This window comes from Aulonocara sp. 'chitande type north' Nkhata Bay, linkage group LG8 (genome assembly GCF_057382095.1).
Source record: "Aulonocara sp. 'chitande type north' Nkhata Bay isolate Kocher_YH1m ecotype deep benthic linkage group LG8, A_spYH_male_GT1.1, whole genome shotgun sequence".
NCBI lineage: Eukaryota > Metazoa > Chordata > Actinopteri > Cichliformes > Cichlidae > Aulonocara > Aulonocara sp. 'chitande type north' Nkhata Bay.
Window position 1 is genome coordinate 27,261,296 of NC_141351.1, and position 18,932 is coordinate 27,280,227.

At 46.7% G+C, this 18,932-nt stretch overlaps 1 protein-coding gene across 4 annotated transcripts; it reads left to right on the forward strand.

The window, feature by feature from the left end:
* The first annotated feature begins 1,243 nt into the window (after positions 1–1,243).
* LOC147324159 (transmembrane protein 100-like) lies at positions 1,244–6,339 on the forward strand. 4 transcript variants are annotated; one of them, XM_086304688.1, is made up of 4 exons: positions 1,244–1,597; positions 1,700–1,805; positions 2,107–2,215; positions 3,869–6,339. In XM_086304688.1, the coding sequence occupies exon 4, from the start codon at positions 3,912–3,914 to the stop codon at positions 4,386–4,388; it is 477 nt and encodes a 158-aa protein (XP_086160814.1). In that variant the 5' UTR covers positions 1,244–1,597; positions 1,700–1,805; positions 2,107–2,215; positions 3,869–3,911; the 3' UTR covers positions 4,389–6,339. The 4 variants fall into 4 exon arrangements, with proteins under 4 accessions (XP_086160814.1, XP_086160815.1, XP_086160816.1 ...); XM_086304689.1 differs by having other exon boundaries at positions 1,244–1,805; XM_086304690.1 differs by lacking the exon at positions 1,700–1,805.
* Positions 6,340–18,932: the final 12,593 nt, after the last annotated feature.

Genomic DNA, 18,932 nt, shown 5'->3' on the forward strand with positions numbered 1-18,932 from the left:
CAGGTCATAAAACTGATCTAGAAGCAGGAAAGTGCCTGTGTCAGATTTACGAAGCAGTTTACTGTAAAAATCTGTCATGGTGAAGTTTCACAGGCAGGCAAAAGCCTCATCTCCACTCCCGTCTTTACCCGTGAGTCAGCACAAATGCTGAACCCAAACTGCACATGTGGGAGTCTGAGATGCTGTGAAATGACCCACATCAGGCAGGGTTCTCCTCTCTTGGTCTCAAGGCCCCCCTGTTCCGATTCAAAGGGCTCATCGGGGGGCTGAGGCCCTGCTGTGACCCCTCATCAGCAAACGCCTTTGCAAAAGTCTTTCAAGGGCTGAAAATAAGGCCAGATGTTCCCAGCTGCTCTCAGCAGGTCACAGACTGAAGTCGCTGCCGTCTCAGAGGAGAAGCTGACATTCCTGCAAATAAAAATAAGGAGCTGCTTTTTGTCTGAACTGTAGCATCACATGAAAGCCGAACAGGCCACACGTGTCCACACTCAGACATCCGTCCTGCTGCAGCAATCCTAAAAAAGCTGTTCTCTCTTCCTCTCCTGGTTGGAGACAAACTTTATCCTGCAGTCAGCAGAACGCAGCAGACTCAAGTGCATCTGAACTTTTCCTTTCTCCTAATGTGGGCTGCACCTGCATCTCATGAGCTTGCTGTTCCAGATGTTGACCTGCAGACTTCCATGAGGTCAGAACCACAACCACCTGCTGACAGCCAATCACGTAACCCGCTAACTAACTTGGAAAATAAATAAACCTGCACAGGTGCGGTCTGTCGCTCCCTCAGTGTGTCTGAAAACGCACAACAGCAAAGCAGTGCCAAAAACTCTCAGACCTGTACACGGATAACCAAACATATGATTTCTTACTGCCTCACAGAGCTATGATGTGGGAATTCGACTTTATTTCAATTTATGCTTTATTTTAAGGAAAATTCCAGTTTCCTTTAAAACACGTTATTAACATAATTTAGGTTTCGTCTTGCAGCGAATGAGCTGAACATGAAGTAAAACGGTGCACACGTCAGAATCATCATCATCAATCTCACATTTTTAATAAATAATCAAGTATGTAGAAGTATTATTAGTGCAGCTGTGGCATAAAGCTTGCAGGAGGCAGTCTCATCCATTTGTTAAGCACTGTGAAAAAATAAATTATTGCTGTATTAAAAATGTTGTTGAATATGAAGATACCATCTTGTAAATAAGATGCAATCAGTGTGAAACTAGCACTGAATGAAACATCCACAGCTCGCTGCACCCATGTTAGGTCGTTATCTTTGCTTTGCGCCACGATGATGATTCACCCACATTAGCATTTAGGATTATGTGACATACGGAAGAAATATGGCGTGCAAGCAAGTCGCATTCCTTTAGTTAATAAGTTGAATACGTGACTGAGTTTGAGCCTTTCAGGCCCTGTGGTCATGTCCGGACGAGCGTGGACGTGAGTCTGTTCAGACGGTAAACAAAGTTCAGCTGATTGGTCCCAGATGTTAACACGAGTTTGCAGCTGCAGCACGGAGGCTCCCGAGCTCGCTGCCGATGTGGAGGAGCTTTAACTCCGGGGCGGAGGTCCTCTGGAGGAGTCTGCAGTCCCAGTAAGTAATGGTAACCATCAGGTTTTTTCATCATGCGTGCATTATTTTTCACTTTAGGTGAGTATTGTATTTATTAGTCACACTTTCCAACTGCCTCTTCAGACCTGGAAGCTACGTCTTAACCCTCGTTTGATCCTGGCAGTGCCGTTTCACATGACACGTTTGGGGCTCATCTGTAGCTGGACAAACGTGACCAGGCTCTGCACAGGTGTGTTTCAGTCACAGGTGTAAGAAGGTGACGCCTTTTTAGAGTCAAACAAGTCAGAGCAAAGAAAACCAGCAGCTTTTTCAGATTCCAGATGTTAGCCTGTGTTTTAAAGACAAATGTGGGAGTAGCTGTGGTGTCAATGCTGCAGAGCTGACAGACAGGAGAGCAGCTGAAGGAAGGAAAGAGTTAAACCTCTGCTTCCTCCTCGGGTAGGAGGTGGTATGGAGGGGTGGGTGTGGCGGCGGTGGTGGGGGACCTCTTCTTCTATTGATAGCCACGTTCCCCCCGTTTATTCCTGCAGTGAGGACGATGCAGAGCAGCGAGCCAGAGGAGGCTCCACGCCGAGGAGACCCCGACCTGCTCAGACTCAAACCGGCGCTCTGAGGGATGGACGGCTGCTCGCTGACACAGTAAGTGCTCCCAGCTTTCCCGTCTCCACACAATCACAGCAACAGCCGGGACTGTTTAGTCACGCAGGCTGCTGGAATGTCGGGAAAGTCCTGATTTCAGGGAGGAACGTTAAAGCCTCGTCCTCTCTCTGTGGAAGTCAGGCTGCAGGAACGACTGTCTGCATTTTTAAAGCTGCTTCTTCTGGGATTTTATTTTTCTTGAAGCAGATTTCATTTCACACTGTGTGCTGTTGTATCAATAATAATGTTATTTCTGCAGCGCAGCAGCTTTCAAACACAGTCACAGACGGTCTGTGTGTTGCAGCTCCAGCAGTGAGTCAGTCCCCACAGACTCACACGTTCATTTCCCCTTCATCACACCTGTACGGAGGAGGAGAGGCGGCTGTAACGCACCTGTGTAAAGGTTTGACAGGTGGGAGGTGACAGCTTCAGGCTCATGTAGTCTCAGGCAGTGTCTTTACCTTACAGTAACGAGCACCTCCAGGCGACCGTTGTTGTGAGCTGCTCCATACAAACCAAACTGACCTCTGCATGTGACATTACCTGACCAATAACCTGGCTGCTGTGAGGTCACTGCACACAAACAGAGAAGCAGACGGTCACAGCTTCAGCTCTTTCAGGTTTGCGGCATTCGATCGTGCGCAGCGGTCTGAGCTCTGCACTCTGATTGGACCGCTGCAGAGGGCCGAATCTGCTGTGACTCCTGGAAAGGTTGCGTTAACACACCTGAACCATTCAGACCAGCAAACCACCAAAACGTCTACTTCTGTAGAGACGCTCTCACCCACGAGGATCAATCAGTTAATCATCATTAGCAGCTCTCGTGGCTACTTACCCTCTAAGTGCTGGTGAGGACGGCCTTCTTTCACACACTCGGTGTTGTTGTTCTATATCAGAACATTTTTAAGATGATTTTTTTGTCATGTCCTCTCACGCCCTTTCCAATCAAAAATGATTCAGTTAGAGATCTTTTATCTCTGATCCAGTATTTCCACATATTTCTGCAGTGATTTGGTGTGAGCTGTTCGGTGTGGCAGCCGTAGAGATGTCTGCTTCTCTGGACTATGGCAGGTCTGAATGACACCGCTCTGCTCAGAGCATCTCTCACAGTCACTCCAACGCGTCTTAATGAAAACGAGCTGAGCTGCAGCAGAAAAAGTCGTTGATTAGGAGTGAAAATAATGAGATTACAGCGGGGCCGGGCCCTCGTTACGCCTTGCATCATTTCCTGTGATCTTTCACTTTCAGGCCACTCTCAGGCTGCCCTCCCTCTGCCTCACGTTAAGGCTTCGTTTACAGCAGAGGCTCTCGCTTCCGCTCGGAGAGACAGATGTCGCCACAAAGTGTGCCAGCGCCTCAACGAGCCGCTGACGCGTTGTAACATTTAATCTGTGAAAGTCGTTAGTTTGGCCTCGTTTCCACTCGAGCTCTGACCCAGCGACCCGCGTGATCCCAACCTGGTGCTGCACACATGGTCAGAGGCTGAAGTCAGGTCACCGTGAAGGGAAGGAGGCGTTGATGTGTAGCAGCTGTTTATCTTCTTGGCTGATGGTTTTAAACCAGCTGTGGAATAAAACAAAGTGTAACAATATCAGACATAAACGATGCTTTAATGTCTTTGATGTAACCAAAAACTTATTTCTGACTTCACAGCTAGCTGTTCTCTGATTGGCTGATCCCTGACACCTGCATCAAGATGGCTCACCTGTTCCTCGCCAGCAAGATCACAATGCCCGATGACCTCCACAGCAAAGGTGGCGGTGGCAGGGTCCCCCGGAGCGCCATGAAGGTGCCGCCGTCCATCTCCGCCGAGAAGCTGAGCCGGGACAAGCCCAGGAAGGATCGTAGAGTTGTCGTGACAACGCACGTCCCGCATGTCAATGAAGTCCAGCTTACAGCGGCGACGGGCGGCGCCGAGATGTCCTGCTACCGCTGCACCATCCCGTTCGGCGTGGTGGTCCTCATCGCTGGCATTGTGGTGACGGCGGTGGCCTACACCTTCAACTCCCACGGGTCCACCATCACGGTGCTGGGACTGGTGCTGCTGTCTGTCGGGCTGGGGCTGCTGGGCGCCAGCGCCATCTGCTGGAAGGTCCGACAGAAGAAGAAAAAGGACAAGCGACGGGAGAGCCAGACCGCCCTCATGGCGAGCCACGGGTACTGCGTGGTCTGAGCTCAGACCTCTGAAGTGAATAACAACACAAACTAACAGGATTTGAGACGCTTTACAAACTGCAGAGACCTCGCTGTGCTGTTTCCTCCTGCAGCTGACGCGAGGACAGCCGCAGATGTGAACGACGAGCAGAGCGAAGGACGCGTCTCGGACAAAACATTACTAATGGAGACGCCTTCATCAGCTGGAGGTGTTGGATGAGGAAAAGCTTGCTTTAGTGCTGACACAAAGAGATAAATAACACGTCATTAATTTTACAAATATGCTGATAAACCAATTTTTCAAGCAGAAATTCAGAATATTTTCAGGTCCCAGCTCCTCAAATCTGCCCGATTTCTCTGATTTATCTGTCGTCGAGGTTCTGGAGTACAAACATGTGAACCTCCAAACACCCACCCTGCACTGGGGGCCCATTAGAGGAGCCCTGAGCCCAGACAGGTGACCCGGTGGGTGTTCAGAGGTCTGGGTAACAAAATCAAAGCCCCTCAGGTTTATTGTTGGAGCAGGTAAATGGATTCGATCTAATTATTGCCAAAACATCAATTTTCTCAAAGACATAACTTAGCACGTTTGTAGTTTCCACACAGGACACGTTAGGATTACGGCTGATGCTTTTATTCTGAAAGTACCTGCAGCTGTTTTAGTGACATGAACCTTTAAGTGTTTGGCTTCAAAAAAATAAGATTTTGGATAATATGAGTGTTTAGTTGACAACTTCTTAAAACTCATTTATGATGCACAGTATCTAACTAAAGCTGCTAATAAGCTATAAAAGACATTTAAAGGTACTCTAACGTATACGTTTCTCTGAGTTTGTAGCTCTCGTCGGTCTAATTTGTGGCCTCTGACGTTTCCCCGGGATACACAGAGCATTCCTTCGGGACATGTCATCATGGTTTGATGTTTCTGGGTGAGACTGTGTTTCCCTCTGATGTTGGGTTCAGACTACAGGGAGCGTCGGATTAGATGGTTTTGCGTCACATTGGGTCATTAACATGTCACGAACATAAACATGACAATCATCGCTGCTCGCTGTGTTTCACAACCTGATAAAAGTCTCTGCACACGAGGACCGAGGGACCAACACAAATGTAATCATGTGCCGTGGCGTGCGCGGCAGAGCTCTCAGACCGCCGAGGACGACTTATCTGTGTTTCCGTCTGAATCTGAAAACCCGTTAAAAACCCACGAGGCGACTCAGGGCGGAGTCTTAACGAGATTAATGAATGACGTGAGCAGATCGCTATCCCAAACTCAAACCGGACTCCATGATGTTCTCCATACAAACAACGTGAAGAAAAACGACCTCCTCGCCAATTTATCCTGTAAGACGTTTATGTCAGATTTTGCTGTAATTGGAATTCTTGAGTTATGGTCGTAACGGCGAGTTGGACCTTTATCGCTAAATTAAGTGCTAACAATTCCCATCCAATCCTGCGATATCACATTCATAATAATGAAACGCATGCACTACCTGGAAGAATCCGCCTCCAGGCTTCACCTGTCCCCGCCTTAATTGTTTTACATTAGTGGCGCCTTCTTGGAGGTGAAACTTGGTGGAGTTCCTTCTGTGGAGGTGGAGGAGACGAGATCCTCAGAGAAAGAGCTCCGCCTGGCTCGTCCGAGTGTTTCCCACTTCATCCATACTGTGGGATCATTGTGTGTGTCATAAACCATCAGATCTTCCATCTGATGACGTTCGTCAGCGCTTCGCGTCTCTGCGTTGGGGCCGACATCGCTCTATCGTGGAGTCTGAACCCAACACGGTGACGTAACTGAGCGACGTGCAGTGCTGAGGTCACAAATAGACCGATTCCTGACATGCATGCTACTCTGTGTGTTTAGTGCACTATGATGCAGATGTATCCACTGTATTAAAGCTGTTTAGCTCCTATTTATTCTGTTGGTGGACGTGTTCGTGTAAAATATTTGTTCTATTAAAGTCAGCCAAACCACACCACTGCTCTTGCATTTACTCACCGAGGATCTGCTTTGCAGAGCAGGTTTGAGACACGCTGCGGGGCTAAATTTAGCCATGTTTATGTTGCCTAGCATCGAAAAAGACACACAGCCAGTTAATAAAGTGAGGAAGGGCTGGACGGGGGAGTCAGGGTTGCATCATCTGGACCAGAGCTGGTGGTGGCGGTGATGACGGGTAGCGGTTACAACACGTTGTCACTTGTGCAGTGCTAACTTTATCTCTGCTGGAGTGCAGCATCCTGGGAATGTGGGTGGACTGGGGGGAGGGACTGGAAAGAGAGATGAGGGGGTGCAGAGTGGATCATCGGTCTCATTCTTGAGGACACTTTGGAGGAGGTGCAGCGCCTCCTGAGCCTGACGGAAGGTGAAAATAGAAGCGATCTCAGAAGACGTGGACACGTTTAACCCCCCAGCAGCACATCAGCACCTTCCAATGATCACACGTCACTTTCACAAACATGGCCGACAGTTTACCACAGAGGTCGTTACAGCGCCTAAAACCTGCGACCTGCCGTCCTGAAAACACATCAGCTGACACACACAGCTGGTAAAACTCACGTAAAGCATGCTATTCAAACGGCGTCAGCTGGCCGACAGCTTAACTGCATCTGCAAGCTGCTTTGCAACCCAGCTCCTGATTTAACGTCGTGTCTGCTGCTTTGTTCAGTACTTTATCCTATGACACAGCGACTGGCACGACCAAAGTGACTGTCTAAGCTTGCAGTTTCACAGCCTTTGAAATGGTTGCCTTGAAGCCGGGACCAGGTTTGGTTCCTTTCCTCAAAGCTGCTTTGGTGCATCAGAACTGCGATAAGACGGAGCCAGTCTGTGATTGAATGGTGAAGCTGGTATAATCAGGCAATTAATGGCTAAATAACAATGAGATAGAAGAAGTTTTCTAACCAGAATAAAACCAGCTGAGTCGAGTCTCCTGTTGCAGACTGACTCAGATTGATTGCACCCTGTTGTCAGCGTTTATAAATTAGGCACTAATTATTACAAACCTGGGCCAGTCTGTCTGAGGACTACGAGTCGACTGATCGTTAGGAGACACGTCGCCTCCCACCAGGCAAGCTTGTTGCATGCTCCTCTTCTCGGTGACCAGGTACAATCGTTTACTGAATCGGTTGAAATAAAAGCAACACATCTGCCAGGTTTTTCTGAGTAACTGAGGGACACGAGTGCAGCGCTTCCCACTCCATGCCTTTCACCTGTAAGTGATCAGCCACGCCTCCCTATTATTGCAGATGAACAGTCGTCTCTGTTGCAGAGTGATGACGTACTGATGGTGGCTCCGGTCTGTTGTCTGTCGTCATCTTGGACCTCTGAAGCTGTTCATGTGCAGCATGAAACGTTAAAGTCAGTTTTAAAAACTCGGTGTGACTACAGCCCACAGGCTCAAATATCTCACTAACCTCGTGCAGTGGACGGTCATCTCAGATGTTCTGTTTGTCTCTGACCATCAGTGGCCTCAACATGAAAGAAGCAGAGCAGGAATGATTCATAGTCCAGATTGAATAAGCAGATTTTGGCCCTGACTGAATCATCAGCTTTTATTTGATATCTGCCAATCACACAACTGCTCAGTGTTTCAGGCCTTTAGACTCCCTGGAGTCTCGGGCAGAGCGGAGACATCACGTATCAAATAATCTGTTATCTAGTTCAGTTTAGTTTTATTTGCTTTTTGAATTATATCCAAATGAGGTGATTTCCCCCTTAAATAAACAAAGTGAGAAAGTGAAGATTACTCTGAGAGGGAACGTTAGAAATGAAGGATTCCTGTTTATGCTGAGTTGGATGCCTTCTCAGGCACAGTCTGCTGCGTCCTTCCTGCAGAGCTCTGGATGTTTACGTGCTTTCAGTTTGGTTTATTTGTCACAGAGACGATTAAATCATCCTCATCGGCCTCGCTGATGTCTGACCCTGATTCTGATTGTCAGAGCTTTGTGTCTCAGGCTGTGTGAGGACGGCTCAGAGGGGAAATGCCAATCCTTCCCTTCCCCTAACACAGTGACCAGCGGTGTAAGTCAGCGGCAGCGTGCCTGCTAAAAACACACCCCAGACTCCCGGCCGGAAAGGGCCTGGCACGCAAAGAGCCGGGAATCGGCACGGTTGAAAGGATCGGCCGGAGAACAGGAAGGAGTTTCTGCTCGAACACACCCTCTATCCAAACTTTGAACTAATTCCCAAAAAGGCGTGAGACTGCTCTGTCTTCAGAGGAGAGTCAAGGTCAGCCGAAGAGACCGAGTCAGGAACCATCGGGCCAGATCCTGCCGGCTGCAATGGATTTAAAGCTGTGGAAGAATCATAAAACCAGTGAAACTCTTTCTAATCTGTAAAGGCAAAACTTTTCTAGTCCTTGACCACCTCGACCAGGTGTCCTGATCACATGACCCAGCGCCGCACAGGCAGGGACGTAGGCTGACTGCTACATTTTAGGCAGCAGTGAATCAAATGTTTTAGAGATGTAAAAAAGTGTTGTGTGATAAAAGCTCAGACTCTGCCTGTCTCTGATGATGGTGTGCAGTAGGGGTGCAACGATACTCATATCGATATTGAACCGTTCGATACAGTGCTTTCGGTTCGGTACGCATATGTATCGAACAATACAAAAGTTTTAATTTATTTTATCAACTTTCCTTCTGACGATGCTGTCTGTGTTGAGCGCTCAGTGGATCTGTGCTCGACTACTCCACCTAGGCTGCACAAGCTAGCGAGACAGAAGCTAAGCTCGTTGCAACATGGCGAATTGAACCTCTCCCACCCTCATTCAGATCTGGCCTTTGGAACTATTTTGGTCTTCATGTGACGTATGACCCTGAAGGTAAGCGCGTCATGGACTAAAGTAAAACAGTATGTTGGATGTGCCATGCAATGCTCAATTACATGGGTGGGAGCTAGTGTGTTAGCGCAGTTAGCTCGTTAACGTGTTGGCCGTCCAGCCCCACGCACAGGGCGATCCGCGGTAGCTCGTTAACTGAGATTTGCCGTGTTGTGGCGTTAAGGTCATTTCAGATTAACGCTGACAGCACTAGTGGGAACTCAACGAATATGACTGCACATTTACTCCGACATCATCCTAGTGCAAAGACAAGTGGAAGCAGACAAAAACAACAAGCAGCATGCTACAAACTTTACCCGAGTCATTTAGACAGCCGTTAGCACAGGATTCTCCTTATGGGGACCTGATATGTTTAATATGCTGCTGAGAATATAGCCCAAAAGAAGCGGATAGTAGAGCTTTTATTTTGTTAAGAGACATTTCTCTGTAATAAACTCTCTTTTCCAAAGATGAGGGATTCCTCCATCAGATAGATTTATTATTTTTGTTGTTTCAGCAACATTAAATTTAAAAACGGTACTTTTGAGTTAAAATATATATTTATAATTTTAATAAATGACAAATTAAAAAAGCATGAACATTTTTTTTGTATCGAAAAAATATCGAACCGTGACACCAAAGTATCGAACCGTGAATTTTGTGTATTGTTGCACCCCTAGTGTGCAGGTATGCGGCGTATACGCAGGTGGGGCAGTATCCACCGTCCTCAGAGAGCTCGGCAGCTCTCAGGAGTTTTAATTTGCTCCTGAGGTGGAACGAGAGCTCTCACCTGGAGCTGCCGTGGTTTGTGCTGCAAACACGAAACGAGAAGCCTCGTTAGCGCGAGCTCAGAGTGTCGGCAGGTGCGATTACCTGTCAGTAGACGAGCTGCAGCTGCTGCTGACAGCTCGCCGATCGCTAATGAGGCCGGCTGTCAGTCAGAGCCGAAGCCTTCCCGCTGCCAGCAGCAGAGTCCGGCTAAAACTGGAATCTGACGGGAACGCTGGAGTCATCGGAGGACTCGGTGCAGAGTTATAAAACTCAGCCATCCAGAAATATCTGAGCGTGTTCACCGTTTCCTGCTAATTATCCACCTACGAGCAACAGGTAGAGGAAACAGTCAGCATGATCTAGCTGATTATTCTCTGCTGGGAAAACTGGAAGAACCGTCCATCACGGACTGCTTCCATGTTTTAAAGGTTACTGAACGCTAACGAGGTGTTTTCGTGTCACACGAGCAACACAACAATACCAGACACCATGATGAACGCCGACTGCACCCGAGCCTCAGGCTGGTGCAGACTTTAGTAACCCACAGTGTGGAGCTTCACGTTACAGCAGGTCCACAAGTCAAGGTTAAAAAAGTTTAACAAAAGCCAAAAAAGGACACGGTTACGTCCATAAAATGACTTTTTATGAACAAATTCAATTAGACGTGTGATAAGTCCTTAAACCCCTGAGAAAGTCCTCTGAGAATCAATCAGAATAAGTCATTTATGGTTTTATTCAACATTTAGATTGATCAGATCTCTGATATTGAGAATAACTCCTGTGTGTAATGTCAGCTGTGAACACATCACAGTGATGACCGATCTCTCTGTCCACTCAGACTTTATCCTGTTAAATGTGATTTTTATTGACGCTGCCGTGGATTCATTACGTCTGTATTGAAAACAAAGCTTTAAATGAATAAAACAATTGTGAAACATTGTGACAGGAGACATTTTTAACTCGTGAAGTTTAGAAGCCGCTGTGTTTGTTTGGACTGGGAAGCGGAGGCTCTGTGGAGCTGCGCGGCCTGGAAATGATTTTGAACTGTGAAGGTTACGAGGTTAAGTCTTCATATCCTTCTCTGCTGGCGAGCAATACCCACTCATCCTTCCAGGCTGACTTAAAAGGAAGTCAGTTTATTACGCTGAGATTTAGAAATATATACGAGTGTTATTAAAGATGTTTGAGATAGACGAGGTGATGGGAGGGAACCAGAGTCAGTTTACATGATTTAGATTTGACAGACTTCTCTAAATGCATCACACAGAGTCAGTCTTTTCAAAATGAGACATGATGACAGACGAGATTTCTCTTAAACTAAGAAGAAGATCCTGAAAACAAACGATTATCATGTACACACAAGTGTCGCCCCCTGCTGGTCATTAGAAATAATGCCAGTTAAAGGGACATCTGCGGCGGTATCCCTTTTCAGATGTTTCATCCTGTGCACAGACCTAATTCGTTTGTTACAGCGAGACGAAGACAAAAACTAATTACAGCTGGAAGCGTTTCTAGATGTTTCTACCCCGAGCCAAAGGCTGACACTTAGACCTCAGTCACACCGGCTTTAGATAAGTTGGTGTGACTGAGACTCACAGAGCAGTTGGGGAGTGTTTGCTGGCGGCTGCTAGTTGAAGTTGCAGAGCGGCGTCTGCATTGTGTCTGATTGCTTTGGGCAGACGCACAGTCCCTAACAGCTCACTGAGAAGTGGAGACACTACATGTTTCACAAGTGCAGCTTTTGGTTTCTTTCCAAAGGTTGACTTGGTGAGTTCCACACAAGCTATGAGCGACTGTGGCGGTGACCAGCAGGCTTTTGGTGCAGCTTCTTTGCAACTAATTTAAGCTAGCAACAACCAGCACCCACTCACAACCAGTCAGGAACGTCCGTTTTTCCCTAGCAGACCGGCTTCAGGCCCATGTGACTGAGGACGCTTAGGGATGCAACTGTGAATGTTGTATTGCGGATGGACTGGAGCAGGCAGCAGTCACTGTGGGCGACACACTGGGAACACGAGCCCACTCTGACCCGGGATCTCAGCAGCCCACATGAACCAGATCAGACAGAAAACATGGACACAAAGTCCTGATTTGATACGAGGGTGACCTTTGATCTTTTTATTAAGGTAGATGTTTGTTAGTCGCTTAGCTGTTCAGGTTAGTGGGCGGGGCAAAGGTTAGCTCTGACCCAGAGACACTGAACAGAAACTTCTGTCACCTTTCAAAGTAAGCAGCCACATTTTACGGCTGATTCTGAGTCTCTGCTGTTAAAATGCAAAGGAAGCTGGCAGGGTGGGGTGGGGGCCTTACCTAAACACGCAGTTTGTCTTTGAATGAGCTCTGGATGCAGGATGCTGTGGTGGGAAAGATCGTGTGATAGGAGCCAGTTTCAGAGCAGAAGGGGCCCCAGCAGGGAGAGGCACTTCCTTTCATCCGTCACATCCATCTTCCCTCCTCGGCCTTTTCTCTGCACTCGGTTCTGTCCTCTGCCGCTGCTGAAGGATTTAAAGGTCTACTGAAACAGTAATGTGAGCATGCCGCTCCAGTTTGCCGTGGGTGTCGAGGCCCCACCGCGCTGCCTCAACACAGGAAGTTTATATTGTGTTTCAAAGAATGGCAGCTCAGGTTTGACGGCCATTGCGGGCCGCTGTCGTTCAAGCCTCGCCACCCTGAAAGGATCGTGATAAGAAGAATGAATGAGGTGACGCCACTTCCTCTAAACAACACAATGCTCTCCTTCAAGAATGCAGGTCCTGACCTCTGGAGGCGGCAGGGTCACGACGGTGGTCCACGAGCTGGACTATCTCAGTACCAGATGACGTCTCCATCAGCGCCACTGTGAGGCTCATTTAAACCAATCAGAAGAAGCTGAAAGTTTCCTTGTTCTTCACCCATAAATGTGCAGATAACTTTCATAAGAATACTGAAGAAAAATCTGAAATATTTAAAATATTTCAGATTTATTACATGTAAAGCTGAACTGTGATAACTCAAGAAGGAAGTCACCTGGATCTTCATTTCCTGCCTGCCACACAGCGGTCCACAATGATGACATCCTGATTCATGCAGACCAGCCAATCACCATTGTTGCTGTTTGCTCTGAGGCGTTTTCATGCTACAGATTTATCATATGAATATAAATCAAACTGCAGCCTGATTGTTACCTGACACGTGACAGCACCGCCTACACAGCAAAACTGCAGAACCTGGAAGTGACAGCAAGAAGAAGATCAGAGTTTCAGGTTCAACTCAGCAAGGACACTGTTAGAAATTCATACAATATTAAATATTTTATTGGAAACCATGATGGAGATCTGAAGCAGTAAATATCTGAGGATGAATAAAGGAAGATTAATGCTGTGACTTGCAGCTCCTGCAGGGCGTCACATCCACCGCTGAGGCTAAAATAAGATGAGATGTGTTGCAGTTAATTGTAGGCTACCAACAAACATCCAACAAGTCTGAGCTCCAGTTTTGGTGAGTGACATTCTTGAATTTTAATTGGATGTTACTGAGCACTAATTAGCCGGAGTCTGTGTGATGCTCGTGTGCAGTCTGTGGATGCAGATGGGTCTGTCTCTGCCCCCGGTGTCACGAGCAAATACAGAATGCAGTTTTTAATTGATGAGCATTTATGTCAGTTAAATATGTTCACCTTTGGCTCCAACAGCAACGTGGAGGAAGGTTTATTCTAATACATCAATGTGTGCTCCCCACAGAGTGAAGGAACATCAGTGACACTGAGATCCATACAAACCTGCTGAGTGTGTCACTGTCACGTGTCCATAAATCAAAGTGTCAAATTCAGTATGAAACACGTGTTTTTACTCCGACCCGCTTTTCTGATGAGCTGAAAGGTTGCTGTGTCCATCTGCTGCCTGCCTTTCTGTTTTCCATCAGACAGAAATAAAACCGTCAGCAGATGGAGAACAGCAACGAGTGTGTGAGGAATTAGCCTGACTTTATCCGCCACATCTGCACCCGCACACAAACACAGCAGGAGAAAACTGCCCCACATTTAAAAAGCATCACATTATATATATATATATATATACATACACACACACACACACATATATATACATACACACATATATATATATACATACATACAGTGGGGCAAAAAAGTATTTAGTCAGCCACCGATTGTGCAAGTTCCCCCACCTAAAATGATGACAGAGGTCAGTAATTTGCACCAGAGGTACACTTCAACTGTGAGAGACAGAATGTGAAAAAAAAATCCATGAATCCACATGGTAGGATTTGTAAAGAATTTATTGGTAAATCAGGGTGGAAAATAAGTATTTGGTCAATAACAAAAATACAACTCAATACTTTGTAACATAACCTTTGTTGGCAATAACAGAGGTCAAACGTTTACTATAGGTCTTTACCAGGTTTGCACACACAGTAGCTGGTATTTTGGCCCATTCCTCCATGCAGATCTTCTCGAGAGCAGTGATGTTTTGGGGCTGTCGCCGAGCAACACGGACTTTCAACTCCCGCCACAGATTTTCTATGGAGTTGAGGTCTGGAGACTGGCTAGGCCACTCCAGGACTTTCAAATGCTTCTTACGGAGCCACTCCTTTGTTGCCCGGGCGGTGTGTTTTGGATCATTGTCATGTTGGAAGACCCAGCCTCGTTTCATCTTCAAAGTTCTCACTGATGGAAGGAGGTTTTGGCTCAAAATCTCACGATACATGGCCCCATTCATTCTGTCCTTAACACGGATCAGTCGTCCTGTCCCCTTGGCAGAAAAACAGCCCCATAGCATGATGTTTCCACCCCCGTGCTTCACAGTAGGTATGGTGTTCTTGGGATGCAACTCAGTATTCTTCTTCCTCCAAACACGACGAGTTGAGTTTATACCAAAAAGTTCTACTTTGGTTTCATCTGACCACATGACATTCTCCCAATCCTCTGCTGTATCATCCATGTGCTCTCTGGCAAACTTCAGACGGGCCTGGACATGCACTGGCTTCAGCAGCGGAACACGTCTGGCACTGCGGGATTTGATTCCCTGCCGTTGTAGTGTGTTACTGATGGTGACCTTTGTTACTTTGGTCCCAGCTCTCTGCAGGTCATTCACCAGGTCCCCCCGTGTGGTTCTGGGATCTTTGCTCACCGTTCTCATGATCATTTTGACCCCACGGGATGAGATCTTGCGTGGAGCCCCAGATCGAGGGAGATTATCAGTGGTCTTGTATGTCTTCCATTTTCTGATGATTGCTCCCACAGTTGATTTTTTCACACCAAGCTGCTTGCCTATTGTAGATTCACTCTTCCCAGTCTGGTGCAGGTCTACAATACTTTTCCTGGTGTCCTTCGAAAGCTCTTTGGTCTTGGCCATGGCGGAGTTTGGAGTCTGACTGTTTGAGGCTGTGGACAGGTGTCTTTTATACAGATGATGAGTTCAAACAGGTGCCATTCATACAGGTAACGAGTGGGGGACAGAAAAGCTTCTTACAGAAGACGTTACAGGTCTGTGAGAGCCAGAGATTTTCCTTGTTTGAGGTGACCAAATACTTATTTTCCACCCTGATTTACGAATAAATTCTTTACAAATCCTACCATGTGAATTCATGGATTTTTTTTCACATTCTGTCTCTCACAGTTGAAGTGTACCTCTGGTGCAAATTACTGACCTCTGTCATCATTTTAAGTGGGGGAACTTGCACAATCGGTGGCTGACTAAATACTTTTTTGCCCCACTGTATATATACATATATACACACATACATATATATATATACATATATATATATATATATATATATATATATCTACAACTGACCGAGTGCTCAGTGAATACCTCAGGCAGCAGAAACCCAAGAAAGAGGAGGGAGACGAGGAACCATCATGGAAGGACAGGCCCCTGCACGGTATGTACCACCGGCAGATAGAGGAGGTGGCTGATATCCAGAAATCCTACCAGTGGCTGGACAAAGCTGGACTGAAAGACAGCACAGAGGCACTAATCATGGCAGCACAAGAACAAGCTCTGAGCACAAGATCCATAGAGGCTGGGGTCTATCACACCAGGCAAGACCCCAGGTGCAGGCTGTGTAAAGATGCCCCAGAGACAATCCAGCACATAACAGCAGGGTGCAAGATGCTAGCAGGCAAGGCATACATGGAACGCCACAACCAAGTGGCCGGCATAGTGTACAGGAACATCTGTGCCGAGTATAACCTGGAAGTCCCGAGGTCAAAATGGGAGATGCCCCCAAGGGTGGTGGAGAATGACCGAGCTAAGATCCTGTGGGACTTCCAGATACAGACGGACAAAATGGTGGTGGCTAACCAACCGGACATAGTGGTGGTAGACAAACAGAAGAAGACGGCCGTAGTGATCGATGTAGCGGTTCCGAATGACAGCAATATCAGGAAGAAGGAACACGAGAAGCTGGAGAAATACCAAGGGCTCAGAGAAGAGCTCGAGAGGATGTGGAGGGTGAAGGTAACGGTGGTCCCCGTGGTAATCGGAGCACTAGGTGCGGTGACTCCCAAGCTAGGCGAGTGGCTCCAGCAGATCCCGGGAACAACATCGGAGATCTCTGTCCAGAAGAGCGCAGTCCTGGGAACAGCTAAGATACTGCGCAGGACCCTCAAGCTCCCAGGCCTCTGGTAGAGGACCCGAGCTTGAAGGATAAACCGCCCGCAGGGGCGTGCTGGGTGTTATATATATATATATATATATATATATATATATATATATTAGGGGTGCAACGATATTCGTATCGATATTGAACCGTTCGATACAGTGCTTTCGGTTCGGTACGCATATGTATCGAACAATACAACATTTGTAATTTATTTTATCAATTTTCCTTCTGACGATGCTGTCTGTGTTGAGCGCTCAGTGAATCTGTGTTCGACTACTCCGCCTAGGCTGCACTGTCGAGCGCAGATCCACTGAGCGCTCCACACAGACAGCATAGTCAGAAGGAAGAGCACAGGGCAAGCTAGCGAGACAGAAGTTAAGCTCTCAGCAACATGGACCTCCCCCACTCTCATTCAGATCTGGCGTTTGGAATTATTTTGGTTTTCATGTGACGTATGACCCTGAAGGTAAGCGAGTCATGGACTAAAGTAAAACAGTATGTTGGATGTGCCATGCAATGCTCAATTACATTGGTGTGAACTAGTGTGTTAGCGCAGTTAGCTCGTTAACGTGTTGGCCGTCTAGCCCCATGCACGGAGCGATCGGCGGTAGCTCGTTAACGGAGATTTGCCGTGTTGTGGCGTTAAGGTCATTTCAACGAGATTAACCTGAAAGCACTAGTGGGAACACAACGAATATGACTGCACATTTACGCCGACATCATCCTAGTGCAAAGACAAAAACAACAAGCATGCTACTAACTTTAGCCGAGTCATTTAGACAGCTGTTAGCACATGATTCTCCTTATGCTGCTGAGAATATAGCCCAGAAGAAGCGGATAGTATAGCTTTTATTTTGGAAAGAGCCATTTCTCTGTAATAAACTCTCTTTTCCAAAGATGAGTGATTCCTCAATCAGATACAGGGCTCGCAATATCGCTAGCCCGACGTCCTGGAGCTAGCGATTTTTTTCAGTCGGGCTACCAAAATCTATCTCTGCCCTGCCCGTCGGGCTATTGTAGGAAAAATATATGTCAATGCTTTTGCATTCTTTCAGAAATGTAGCTGGGTAATTATGTCATTGGCATCGGTGAGCCACTGTCAATATGTGACATATTGAAGTCGCGTTTGAATTTGCGCTTGTTTTTTTGCTTTCACTTTGCAATCGTGCGAACTGTGTATAGAGAGCGACAGCACTGATCTGTGAGTGATGATAATTTGTGCACCAATTCCTCTGACATCGTCTAATTAATCGTTAGCTTACTATGCAAACATGACAAGTGAAATCTCCCGCAGCTTAAACATGTGAGAGGTTGATCGCGCAGAGAATCGCTGAGCTTATGTGAGTCCGTGTGTAAAAGCATTTCAGTTCTGCTGAGCCAAATAAGACAGGTCAGGGTGAAGAAGTGACAGCCAAAGAAAAGCTTACCACAAAACGGAGAAGTTATGACAAATCAGACTATAAGGCAAAAAGAAAGTGCAGCTTTATGGTTTCATGGACAAAATAATTTCTGTGGCTGCAATATGATGAGCTAAATAACCAGGGCTGCACATAAGTGGTCTGCAGGTGCGCATTCGCTGTCAAAATAAAAAACACGCACAAGGGTTAGGGTTAAATTTAAAAACTGTACCTTTGAGTTAAAATATATATTTATAATTTTAATAAATAACAAATTAAAAAGGCATGAACATTTTTTTGTATCAAAAAAATATCGAACCGTGACACCAAAGTATCGAACCGAACTGAACCGTGAATTTTGTGTATCGTTGCACCCCTAATATATATATATATATATATATACATATTTTTATATATATGTATATATATATAAATATATATATATATATGTATATATATATATATATATATATATATATATAAAAAACACCCAGCACGCCCCTGTGGGCGGTTTATCCTTCAAGCTCGGGTCCTCTACCAGAGGCCTGGGAGCTTGAGGGTCCTGCGCAGTATCTTAGCTGTTCCCAGGACTGCGCTCTTCTGGACAGAGATCTCCGATGTTGTTCCCGGGATCTGCTGGAGCCACTCGCCTAGCTTGGGAGTCACCGCACCTAGTGCTCCGATTACCACGGGGACCACCGTTACCTTCACCCTCCACATCCTCTCGAGCTCTTCTCTGAGCCCTTGGTATTCCTCCAGCTTCTCGTGTTCCTTCTTCCTGATATTGCTGTCATTCGGAACCGCTACATCGATCACTACGGCCGTCTTCTTCTGTTTGTCTACCACCACTATGTCCGGTTGGTTAGCCACCACCATTTTGTCCGTCTGTATCTGGAAGTCCCACAGGATCTTAGCTCGGTCATTCTCCACCACCCTTGGGGGCATCTCCCATTTTGACCTCGGGACTTC